The 13877-nt window shown below is 36.3% G+C and overlaps 1 protein-coding gene across 2 annotated transcripts in view; it reads right to left on the bottom strand.

Moving 5' to 3' along the window:
* The window catches only part of LOC113076735 (thrombospondin type-1 domain-containing protein 7B-like), a 181116-nt gene that overhangs the window by 74687 nt on the left and 92552 nt on the right, over positions 1 to 13877 (bottom strand). For both annotated transcript variants that reach the window (XM_026249425.1, XM_026249426.1), the window contains exons 7-8: positions 10977 to 11132; positions 7315 to 7512 (exon numbers count right to left, since the gene is read on the bottom strand). In XM_026249425.1, the coding sequence (XP_026105210.1) occupies positions 7315 to 7512; positions 10977 to 11132 (354 nt within the window). The remainder of the gene's footprint in view (positions 1 to 7314; positions 7513 to 10976; positions 11133 to 13877) is intronic.

A 13877-nucleotide genomic window follows, 5' to 3' on the forward strand; every position in this document is an offset into this window, starting at 1 on the left:
AAGGCCACATTCATTTGATCAAAACACAACAATATTGTAAATATTACAATTATTTTAATTGTAAATAGTAATACAATAATTGTTTTTTGTTTTATTGTATTTTAAAATGTAATTTATATGATGCAAAGCTGAATCAGCATCATTACTCAAGTCATCATTGTCACATGATCCTTAAAAAGTCATTTTGGTTTGCTGCTCAAGAAACATTTCTCATCATCAACGTTTAATGAGTTTCTTGACAAAATCATTTGTGCTATTTAATATTTCTGTGGAAAATATTATGGATTTTTCTGAATTGTCTGATAAGTAGGAAGTTATAACTATTATAAAAATTAGAAATGTCTTAACTGTCATTTTTGATCAATTTAATGATTCCTTGCTAAATAAAGTTTAGTAAAGATTTTGTATTAATTTCCTTTAATTAAAAAAAAAAACAAAAAAAAAACAAACTAAACAACAGGATGTATGTTGTATGCAGTAAGTCTTTTGGCTCTTTTCCACTGCATGGTATGACTCGGTTTGGTTCACTTTTGTTTTTTTTCCACTGTGTACGTACAGTATCTGGTACCTGGTACTTTTTTAGTACCAAAACATGACGTGTAAACTCTGTGGACCGCTAGATTTAAATCAGCACAGCCAGCCAAGGATCAAATGCAACACCTATTTTTAACAACCAAAAAGTTTTGTTATCTGTTGCTGAAGTACTGTACAGATATTCCTCTTGTTGATAGCTGAGGAACGGATCCAGTGAGAGCTTGATGGTGCAACGCGGAATGAAAAAGTTTTTTTAAGAGTCCTGTATCCTGACATTTTATCCTACCCTGTCAGATTTTCCTACCCGGGTTTACTGCGCATGCGCACATCAATATCGCATCCTTTGTCTCATGCTAAACAACGATATTTAATGTATCTCATCTGCATTACTGTAAGGGTAGGTTTAGGGTTGGGGTAGGTGTAGACTTGAATAAAAAAGCAATCTAATTGGTAGAAAATAATATTTATTGTTGGTTTCCTGTAGCTGTATCCCTTCTAGCTACAACCGCGAATATAACAGATAATTACTGTATTTGCAGTACTGTAAGGGTATGATTAGGGTTGTGGTAGGTGTAGACGTTAATAAACCATAACTTTACAGTAGCATTTTTCGTTGTGGAATTGTACTACCCACTGTTTTAGTGGGAGGTAGGAAAATCTGACAGCGTAGGACAAATCGACAGAACACCGGCAGTAGAGGTGGTGCAACTATAACGATATGTGAATAATCCTGCCCACTCTAAATCGATACTTAACTGCAGTGGAAATGCAAACCGTGCTGAACCGAGCCGTGCCGTACCTTACTGAGCCATGCCGAGCAGAGTTGTACCATGCACCTTTCTTGCTTTATACTATTCTGCAAAATGTGTTCTGAAAAGCAAGGCAGGTAGCACAGTCTGAACAAACACACACACACAGAAACCTAAAACACTTACAACTTTCACCATCATTTTGCACACAGATCACATAATAACAAAAATCATACTTATGTACTGTAGGCTACGTTTCAAATTTTTCAAAACAAAAGAAATCAGGATCCTTTCGTATTTCTCTACATGGATAACAAATGAAAGTCTCAAGTTGTATGGTCTACAATCTTTTCAATAAAAGCTCAGACAAAAAAAAAAATACTATATGCTTTGCATCCTTAAGTCCATTTGGAACAATGTTAACTCTAAAGTAGTGAACATGACTTTTCACTGATCATTGTCTACTTGATGTGCATAAATGCTAAACATGGGCTGCTGAGAGCAGATTTACAGGATCCTATTAGCTCACCATTTCAACTGCTATTATTTTTGTTTACTTTTTCCAGTCGATTTATAGAACATAAAAGAAGCTGTAATTTTTACCTGCATAGAAATGTGCAGTCTGAAATATTACAGACAAAGCCGATTAGCACAAAATTATAATCAGGACTCAGTATCAAGTAAAACTAACTCTGTCCAAAGAGGGCTAGCCAATTTTACCAGAAAGGCCATGTATGACACATTCCTTCACCAAGCAAGTTTTGTGAACAGACCAGCACAAAACCAGCATGTGTCTAAACTGGTCTTAAGTGCAGAGTTATCTGAAAGAGGCACTCATCCATGAAGTGATGTATGTTATCCTCCAGCTATGAACAGAGAAGAGCAAGATGTTGTGAGATCCATCAAATGCATCCCTGATTCCACCACATTCAGGGGAGATAAATGGCCTTATTGGGACAGACCACACAGCGCCAAACCTCTAATCTGCTGCATAGATTACAGTTCTCATTGATCCGCACATCAGTGTGATGGGCCAGATAGAGAATAAGAACCAATCCCGTGGGCTCCAATAAAACACTACTAGTTCTATACTATGTGTGTTGTCAAATAAAATATGTAATATCAATATATATTTTAATTAAAATTAATTAAATTTAATTAAAAATATTAGATTTGGGGTCAATAACATTATAAATATATATATATATATATATATATATATATATATATATATATATATATATATATATATATATATATATATATATATATATATATATATATATATATATATATACTATTAAAACAAGATTTATATTTCAAATAAATCTTATTCGTTTTAACTTTCATTCATCAAAGTATCCTGAAAAAGATGTATCGCAATTTCTACACTTCAGCAGCACAACTGTTTTCTACATTGATGATATGAAATATTTCTTGAGCATCAAATCAGCATATTAAAATGATTTCTGAAGGATAATGTGACACTGAAGACTGGAGTAAAATATAGCTTGGACGTCACAGGAATAAATTACATATTTTCTTTCATTACTTTTTTTTTTTTAGTTAACACATTCAGTTCCTTTCACGGAAAGCAAAATAATCTGAATAATTAAGTTTGTAAAAAAAAAATTGAAGTATGTCTATATATAATGACACTATAAAACAGCTCTTTCCTTATCTCAACTGCACAACAAACAGATTAAAATTCTCAGCATTAAACCCCAATACAGAAATGCAAACCTATGACAATTCAATATTAACTTCGACAGCACTAGTAATAACTTATGTAGACTTAAAATGTAACCTTGGATGGGCATTGCTCTGTACAGTCAAGATATCAGCAAACAGGTGAAAAGATGAAAGATTTCATTAATACTAAGAACTCAGCTAGAAAGCTTCACAAATGAAAAACTGCAAGATAATGGCAACTTCTTGTACATTTTGCATGCATTTTGTAATTGATTTTCTCACATCTATCTACCAATCGCCAGTCTAGCTCTATATGTATCGATCAAAGCTGTGTCAGGTTTGACATTAGCTATAATTACACTGAGATTCTGCTGTTGATTAGCTAGAGGTCACAACGATTTTAGCCTGCTGTAAATTTAAGTGGGGGGTGGTGGGAGGAGAAGAAAGAAAAAATATAAAAAAAGGTGACCTTGGTCCTCATATTATATTGCCTCTCGTGTGTTCTGTGAATTTCTGGCAGTGCTGGAGAACTAAAACGACGAGGTCATAAACCAGCAGAAAATTACAACTGCGACTACAGGATTCAATGAATTTGAGTAATGTGCTGCTGACAAAAAGTTAAATGACTGACTTCCTCAATATGTTGCTTTAGAGATAGGCCTCGCCTGAAGAATGTGTTGACTTACACATGAGCTATAAAGCTGCAGAACTTAAGATGTTATGTAGCTGCACCGCCGCTAAGTGACAAAGCACTGCAAAGCTTGGAGGTATGAAAACATTAAGAAAAATGCATTTATAATAGGATACGGTAAAACATTCCCAGCTGCCGGAGGAATTGCTTTATTTATGACTTTTTTCACTTCACATCCAGGTGTAATAGAGCCTCTGTTATCAGAGTAAATGAACATGAGGGCTTCACAATGAACCTGAAGTGCTGTGAAAACAAAGAACAAATTCTGTTTCTTGGAGGAGTTCGCTAGTTTATTTGAATTCCTTTAAAGAAATGCGGAATTGCTACAGAGTCCAGAGATGGAAACTGACAATCCGCGTTTGGCCAACGGAGTCGAACACTTAAGAGAAACTGGCAAGCAGAAACACCTGGAGTTGATATTCAGAGATCTTCACTGACAAGAGCCCTTATTAGACTGCCCACAGTGTGGGTTAGCTGCTGGAGAACTAAGGGTCTGGCCATATGGGGTTCACACTGGGAGGTTACTCAAACACCAGGATCAGAAACATTATTTAATTACACCGAAACAGGGCATTCTTTGACTTTGATAGAATGCTTCTGTTCCCTGGAGTAATTCCATGCAACTGTGCATCTAGGAGATCGACATCCTGGACAATCCAACCTGTTCACTCATCAAATTGAAAACCCCATGTCGGTAAACACAATTTTCTGTATAAGCTTGCACAAACACTGCTGAAAATCATTTTCTTAATCAGTATATTTGTTTGTGTACACACACACGATGTGTGTGTATATAGATAGACACACACACACACACACACACACATACATAAATACATGCATACACACAAAATAAAACTCACTTGGAAAAAAAAAAAGAAAAAAAAAAATATATATATAGAGAGAGAGAGAGAAAGAGAGATAGATAGATAGATAGATAGATAGATCCCACCCTCACTGCAAATCAATCTCCAAAGCCACGCTTCCTCCAAAAAACATGAACGCACAGAGGCAGGCCAGAGGCTGACCAGCGACATGATGAGAGACAGTGCTGGAGGAGGGTTGAATGCAACACAGTCAGATTACCTCATCTCTCATTCACCGGTGAGAAACATTGCACATACAGGGTGAACGGAGGTATGCAAATACATATGTTGAAAGGCAGGTAACACAGCCTATCGTAGCCCTCAGACTGAGGAATATGATTGGACAAGGGGAAGTTTTGGCCTAGTGGTTAGAGAGTTTGATTCCTAACCCTAGGGCTGTGGGTTCGCGTATCGGGGCAGCAATAACACGACATAGCTGCCCTTGAGCAAGACACTGAACCCCCAACTGCTCCCCGGGCGCTGCAGCATAAATGGCTGCCCACTGCTCTTGGTGTGTCTGTTCACGGTGTGTTTGTATGTGTGCACTTTGAATAAGTTTTTTGAATCAAATCACCTACCCTGCCTTTATTGTAATCAATGAAATTACTGCCAAAAAAATTTTTTATGTCAATAATACAAAAAAAAAAAAAAAAAAAATTCATAATGATAATTAAACAAAGTGAAAATGATGTGACAAATAACACTGTAAGTTATAAATAATGCAATAATTTTTTTTTTTTTTTTTTTTTTTTAAGACAAATCTATATATATATAAAATACAGATTTCCAGTCAAAATCAATAATAATCAGACATTTCAGCTGCATGAGCTAAAAGCAGAACAGGGAACAAACACTGTTTACAGCGGGCTAATTAAACCTCTCTAAAGGATCTACATATAGCAATGTAACTGAACTACGAAACTATTGAAACTATGACTAAGACTAAAACTAATTAAAAAAAAATATGTAAAAATTAAGATACCATTGAGTAGCTGCACATTCTGTTTTGCTCTTAGTGTTTTTATTTATTTTATTTATTTTTTTTAAGTATCTATAAGCACCACCAACACCCCTAAACATCACATACATAAAGCATGAAACTGACATGTCAATTATATGGTGTCTTTTTGTTTCTAAGCAGGGATTTCTTGGGCAAAATGATCTGCAATGTGGACCAGACTTTATGCAGATAGTCAAAGTCCAGTAGTCCAGAGTGTTCATACTCTAGAATTGTGCTAAGACACTCAAGGCTGTATCAGGATTTCAATCAGACTGTAAACGGCATGACGGGTGTCTCTTAAGAGTGCTACCAGCCTGTAATAAGAGTTCAGTCCTGCCCTTGAATACAGAATAGAGGGATATATCACTATGCAATGAGCTTTAACTGGCCAGTAAACTGGAGCAGTCTGAACATCAGTGCAAGGAAAAATGCTCCATCTCACGGTCAGATCCGAACAAACCCCGACATACATGCTTCAATATGCTCATTCTTGGGAAATAAAGCAGAAACAGAGCAAATGCCTGTCCCTCCAGAGCCCAATTAACTCCGGCAAAAGGAAGTTAAGAAAGCTGCATTGAAAACAACACATGCCCAAAAATCCTTCAATATTTTGTCTCTTAGGTTTGGGCTGAAAGGTTAAACAATAGAGCAATGGAAACACTTCATGCTTAATTTAACCAGACTTCTCATCAACATAATTATCAAAATCATGAGAGCTATTTTGATGCTGTTAGATATGATTACTCACTTCTTTGCTACACAAATTAATTTAACTATAAATACCGGGTAATTAAATTTTACATAGCAGCATTGTAATTTGTATAGTAACACAGATGCCCTTTATATTCAACAAAGTCTGAAATAATGAATTCACAAATAAAAATAAATAATAAGACACCCTTTCTCATCCCCCAAAACACCTGAATGAGTCAAATTGCATCAATCAACCGAGGTACAGGGAAGATCAAATAGAGTATTTGACACTGGTGTTACTTACGATCACACATCTGATGTCTTTTGAACTGGAATTAAGAATAATGAGAAAAATCTCTAGTTCTAATTACACCCGTTTTAAACACCCACACCTCTCAGACCCGTGTGTCAATTCTCCTCATGAACATTAATTAGTTAATTCCACTGGATTCTTTCCTGCCTCCTTAATATATCCATCCATAATCTATTATGACACAATAATAAAACATGCAAAAAGGCTCCAATTAGTTTCTGGGGTTGTAAAGATGGGCTATTATGGTCTCACTAAGGCTTCCTCAAGTTCACGTTGGTGGATTCCTCATCTTCATGGCATCTCTCATAAATAACACAGCTAGATTAAAATGGGTCACACTAACTGATCTCCAAAGCAATGCTATCAGCTAGTGTAATGCACTGTTGAAACACTGTGACGCTGACATGACGCTGACCAATGTGACCAGCTGCTCTTAAAAGCCTTTTCTTGATTGGATCACTCTCAATAGCAGAATGCTTTATAGATATACAAATCATCCAGAATTCTAATGGAATACGCAAACACCGTACTCTTCAGCCAAACAACTTTCCATTACTATTACAATTTTTTTTTTTTTTTTTTTTTTTTTTTTGTAAATATAATGTGACCTTTTGGATCCAGGTGGATATTAGAATCCTTTAGATATGACCCTTTATTTGTGGTGCTGGCTAAAACAACACTATATTTGTTTCTTATGCTTTATTCAACACCCTTAAACTAGTGTATAACCTACATGCACATACAGACGTTTTACTACAATTATTTTGATTGTATACCTTTTGAGTTGACGCAAGTGACAGTTTGAGTCCTGGTTCCATTTCCACAGTTCCCTTCACTGGTCAAACAAGGACCCTCAGATTGCACCTGCCACAGAAAGCATGCTGGATCCTCACAGGGCATTGACTCCAGGAGATGGGAACAGCTTTCTGATCCTGATCCTTCCTCCAGCATCTCTCTCCTCCTCTGCCTGTAGCCTGAGAATAAAGCGAGAGACAGGTGGATTAGGGTTATTTTGAGGCAAAATGAGTGCCAGTTTCTGGCCAGTGAGCTCGGAACTGAAATTCAAGTGGTGGCTAAATAAGCTTGCAATAGAAACTCATTTGAAAAGGCTTTCTGCCATCTTTTGTTAGCAGAATAAATTCCTACTCCTGCTCTGCTGTAATTTGCCTGAATACCTTCTTTTAATTTACTCATTTGTAAAACTATGAGATATGACTGCGAACTGAGAAGCCAGTCATAAATTAAATAGCACTGGAATATGAACATTTAAGACCTAAAAATACTGTTTAAACATGAAGGCAAAACACTTTTTTATAATAAAATAAATGAATTAAATCTATGCATTGTGCTGTTAGAAAGATTGTCAATGTCTTTTAATTCAAGTTCTTGAGCAAAAAATAAAATAAATAAATAAATAAATAAAAAACCTTAGGCCAACTGTAATTAATATTCCATAAATTGGCAAACGTTCTCAAAGCCAACCCCCGTCGATATCAGCTGCATTACAGTGCAGTCCATATGCGAGAGAAAAAAAGATGTATCAGGCTTTACTCCAAGCATAATTTATCAAACAAGATTATCTGATGACTAACATGAGGGTAGGATGCTAGCTGTCTGGATACCATCTGATCCTGTTTATGGTCTGTGATGAGTAGATACCATCTCCTCATATCTTTGCTCCTTGACTATGTGCATGCCAGTAGTGAGATTTGGTTCGTCACACACCCCTGCAGGGGGCCTGACTTGGCAGTCCTTGGAAAATCATAGTGTCAGCCAAGCCTTTGAAATAATCAAAATAGCCTACAGCTCTTAACACTGCTTTGACACAAAAAATGGTAAACCCTATAAGTCATGAGTATATTGTGTGACAAGAGCTCTGAATATGTTGTCTATATATTTCAAACTTTGGCGTATTACCAGTTTGCTTCACTTATCACACACAAATTGAGAAGACATGATTAACACTCTATTTCTTAGAACAGATGTATATTCTGTAGACTGCATTATGAATAATTTGTTCTTTTTTCAGAATTCATTATATGACGATTCTATAAAACTGGTTTATATTCATGCATATTCACAACAGTGGCATCTTCTGCAAAAACTTGTCCATTTCACTCTGGGGACAGTCTATATGAATCTGTCTTATAACTTTTTGGAAACTTACATTTGTTTCCATAGATAATAGGCCAATTTATTTTTTAGATATCCATTTCCAACATTGACATAATATTCCCAGATGCAAAAATGTACAATTTATCTCTAAATTGTATAAATTACTGTCAAGTACAAAAAGCACTTTTGTTAAAACCTTCCCACTGGTAGAACTGAATTAAATTAATTTGTTCAAAACAAATTGCCATATGTGTTATATAGATACTTATATTTCCACTAAAATACAAAATATTAGATTTTACACACACACACACACACACACACACACACAAACACACAATATTTAACTATATTTCAATATATACTTTAGTACATGCACAAAAATGCAAGTTTTGTTCATTGAAGAAGCAACATGACAGACTGAAAGTGTAACAAACAACTTCCTGCACATCTGAGCCCCAGAAGCAGCATTATTCTTCTGTAGGTGACAACAGCCCGACTCCAGGAAAATAAATGAACAAATTACAACCACACATCATTCTGAAACTACACCTGAGCAGCATAGTGGAGGACATACTCCCTTGGAGAACATGCATGCAGACACGGTTTACACACCAAAAGCCTTGTTTCTGGCCCAAAAGGAATGCATGGATGGGCGATGCCCTCCTCCAAACTGTGCAAAACAATTTGGTGGAGACACATCCCTGCGGATATTAATAATTGAAAGGTTCACAGGAGCTGTTGGACTTATTCATTGGAAAGATTGGTGGGCTGCAGGCAGAGTTTCACTTCCAATAATTCAGAACCTTATCAGTCCCACTTCAATGCTCCCTACTCATATTAATGCTGGGTAGAATTTGTTTACAATCATTACCAAACCAGTGTTCAATTCATTCCCCCACATGCTTACATTCACCCAAGATCACACAAAGAGGATAAAAAAAATGACTGTGGGCAATTGTAGATTTGTAATGCACTAGAAATCTTAATAAAACAACAAAATAATCAATCCACAAGACTCCTCTAAATCTGTGTTTGAATGTGTAGGAAAGAAGTTAATTTTTCTCTTTATGAAAGCTCTAGGCTTGGGAGTTCTGCGTAGTTCATCCAGTATCAAAGATCAAACGATACTCTGAAACAGCAGTGAGGTGAAATGCTTGAAAAGAGTAAACAGACTATTGTCTAACAAGGTGCAGTCTAAATAATGAATAAAAGCGAATCTAGACACCCTACCTATTAGACATTCCCACTGGGAAAACACATCACAAAATCTTCTAGACAGCAATCAGTCATAAAGCAAATCCTTCTCAGATGAGTTTCTTCTGATATTTCTCCTCAATAATTTCAGAAGAAAGCTTAATGTCTCAAACTGTTTTGCCAAAATATCAGCAAGTGTGCAAAGTTAGAGATTTCAACATGAACATTGTTTTTTTTTTTTCTTAATGATCTTGATACTTTTTACTTTTTTGTAGTTCTATAGTCTGAATTATGTTTATTACTTAATAAATAAATAATTTCAAACACACACACACACACACACACACACACACACACAAACACACACACACACAAAAACAGTGTGAAAAATCATTACAATTCAAAATAACTGTGTTCTGATTTTGCAATATATTTTAAAATGTCATTTATTCCTCTGGTGGTAAGGCTGAACTTTTAGCATCATTACTCCAGTCCTCAGTGTCAAATTATCCTTCAGATATCATTCTAACATGTGGATTCTAATATGTTGAAACTGAAATATTTTTTTTTTTCAGGATTATATTATGAATATAAAGTTCAAAAGGACCACATTTATTTGAAATAGAAACCTTTTGTACTATTATAAATGCCACTTGATCAAATAAATGCAACATATTATATCATATTATTTTCACATTTAACATCATAATTTAGATTTTCATAGCTCTAGAATATTCATCTTGTTTCAGTAAGGCAGGTGAATGATAAAAGTGCAGCACTGTTTTAAAGCTGGGATTATTCTTATCATTCTTATCCAGAATGAGTCATTTCTGACTGAAAGCCCCACTTATGTATGACTGATTTGTGTGACATCAGTCTGCCCTCTGCTATATTCTTTCATTATAGGGCAGTACTCTGGCAGCTCGCTTCAGTGACAGATGGTATCACCTCTCAGCAGAAATGATGTCAGTTTTAGATACTCTGTTACCTCTGGGTTCAGCTCAGTGGAGAGGTGTACCAATCATCAATTTAAAAAACATATTTAAAAGTGGATTTTATTGCTTCTATTAATAATAGAGCTGATTTTTTTTCCCACTAATAACATTTCATTCCCATGTTGTCCCACCTTTTCGTCCATGTGTTTCCATGCAGTTGTCGTGGAGACAGGCCCCCCAGGAGGACCAGGAGGAGAGCAGGCATAGCTGTGGGCATGGTATGGAGCAGGGCTGCACTGCAGAAGGCAATTCTCCTGCACACAGATGCCGACTTACTGGCCTAGACACTACAGAAGTATAGGAAGGAAGAATACATATGTCAGGGAAATTTAGCCAGAACTTTTCTTGGCAAAATATAATTCAGTTTAATAAGTATAATTTTCTGATCTTTCCTGCTGAGCACTAACTCCCACACAGAATAAAACGAATTTCAAGCATTTAGCTTAAAGTCTTGACATATCTCTGTTTCTGGATTGTGACATACATTCAAGTGAAACAGATTATATGATAAGAAAAAAATATAGGGACAGGACTTGGTTCTTTTTCTAATTTTACTCAGTGTTTCGCTATGGGAATTGGGCGTGACCAATTTTGGAAGCTCTTATGACACTATGATGGACAGGTTGACCTGTGACCTATATCAGCTAGTACGACCCATGCCAAAGACACCAGACAGCTAGCCCTAACCCAGCTTTTGTGCCTAAGGTAGTTGACTCAGCGTATATGGTGCCCATCTATTGAACTGGCAGCTTTTCACCCTCCTCTGTTCTTTTCTCAAGAGCAGCAAAAGTTGAATTCATTATGTCTGGTGCAGGCTCTTGTATGTAAAGTAATAACAGGTTTCAGGACTCATGACAAGCTGTTTGTACCTTGGGCTGCTCCTCCTTGGAAAGCCATTGTCTCATTTCGTTGTCTCATTGGATCATAAAGGTTATATCTTTAGCATATGCTTGCAAGGATCTTCAACTCCTTAAGGGCTTGAGAGCCCACTCCACACGGGGTATGGCTACTTTGTGGGCCTCAATCAGGGGAGTTTCTGTTCAAGATATTTGTTTAGCAGCAAGTTGGGCTATGCCATATACCTTTGTGCAGTTCCATAGACTGGATGTGTCTGAGACATCCTCAGCACATGCAGTGCTGGGAGCAGGTAGGTTTAATAAAAAAATAAAAAAAAATAAAAGAATAATAAAAAAATAAAAATAATGAATTGTTAATTAATTGCCCATTTAATTGTTATGATAGCAGTGATATCGGAACACTCTGGGAGTGGGCTATATCTCCCATAGTGAAACAGAGCAAAGTTAGGAAAAGGTTTTTTTTTTAGAAAACGGCGGTTAGAACGAGGGTTACTTAACATAAACCCAGGTTCTTTAAAAACAGAGTTAGGTGTTTCATCTGCACTTGCCTCCTTGCACAGGTACGGGAAGTAATTTCTCTATAATGACTTGGGCTAATGGCATAATATAGGTGGCTGGTTAATATAGGTGGGGCGGAGCCTGGTCACAGGTCAGCCTGTCTGTCAAAGACAGATGTGGTGTCATAAGAGCTCCCGCAGTTGGTCATGCCCAAAGCGATTCCCATATTCAAACAGCTCACTCTGTTACCAAAGAACCCAGGTTTAATTTAAGTAACCCACCGTTTTCTCCATCGGTTGTTGATTGGATGGAGGCAGATCTTAATGCAAACTTTCTAAATGCAAACTTTCTAAAGTTCATTCTAAGTGACAGACTTAAACAGTCTAAATGACTGAAATCTGACATACATCACTAGAGAGAAGTCTATCTTTGACAGGGAGAACAGAGTTTTTGATTGAACATTACAAAGTAAAAAAAAAAAAAAAAGAAAGAAAGAAAGAAACATGCATGGATATAATGTTCACAATAAAATTGATAGTATTCATTCAGGAAATAGAGAGGGCAAATTTGCGTAGCATGTCAACTTAAAGAAATAACATGAATTGTGGTTTCCAAACATTTTAATTCTGAAATTTCATGTATCTTCAAGTGAAACACAATATTCAAGGTGAAAACTTTGATTGTGGGACATAATTTTATCAATCAGAAATTAGTTAGATTGTGAATTGAAAGTATTACATACCAGAATGGAGGCAAACTGAAATGTGAATTTGGTAATAATACTTATTATATAATTACTATATAATTAATAATACTATATTTTGGCTATTGATTAACTTTAGCCAATAGCCTACGAGACATGGCCTACGAGACATCATCAAAAAAGGAAAGTAGTTTCAGAGGACAGGAAAATTAATCAAATCTGTTCCTATTATAGAGTAGCATGTACTGGATGAATAGTTCCCAATATAGCCAGGAACATGCAGTAAGAAAGTAAAATGATTTTGCACTGATTTCGACTCACATTGATTCTCAATGTGACCTTTATCAAACAAGTGTTCAAAGGTTTATGCAAACGTCTTTAAAGTTTCTTACTTTGACTGTGTTCTGTTAACATTATGTCCCTTTGGAATTATAAGGTTCTGTCTGACATTATTGTCAAAATTGAGTTATTCACATATTCTTATTCTGTGACAACTTTTTTACAGTATGTGATAGCTTTTTTTATGTTGTGTACACCTTGGGATTTTTTATAAAAAAAAAAAAAAAGTTCTATCTACACAGTCAAAGGGAATGCAAAAACGTCTCAGGTTACACATGTAACCATGATTCCTAAAGGGACCTCGAGCTGCGTCGGAGGACGCTTTGGGAACACCCTTCAGCGTGACCGGGTCTAGGTTTAGTGGATGGGCGAGACATCACAGGCGGGTGACGTCAGAGGCCAGGAAGCTTAAAAGCATGTGCGGCGAAGCCGGCAATTAGCCTTCTGTCATTCAGCAGTGCTCTCTGTGTGTGTGTGTGTGTGTGTGTGTCAGTCACTATCTGTTTGTGAGTCTTATTTAGTGTTGTTTGTCCACTGATAAGCTCCATTAAGTCAAAGCTTCAGTCAAGAGAAGTTTTGGGTGAAAGCAGGCCGCGTTCAGGCTGTGTGTTTCCCCTGCCCGCGAAAGAAAACAC

Source organism: Carassius auratus, unplaced genomic scaffold, assembly GCF_003368295.1.
Source record: "Carassius auratus strain Wakin unplaced genomic scaffold, ASM336829v1 scaf_tig00021055, whole genome shotgun sequence".
Taxonomy (NCBI): Eukaryota; Metazoa; Chordata; class Actinopteri; order Cypriniformes; family Cyprinidae; genus Carassius; species Carassius auratus.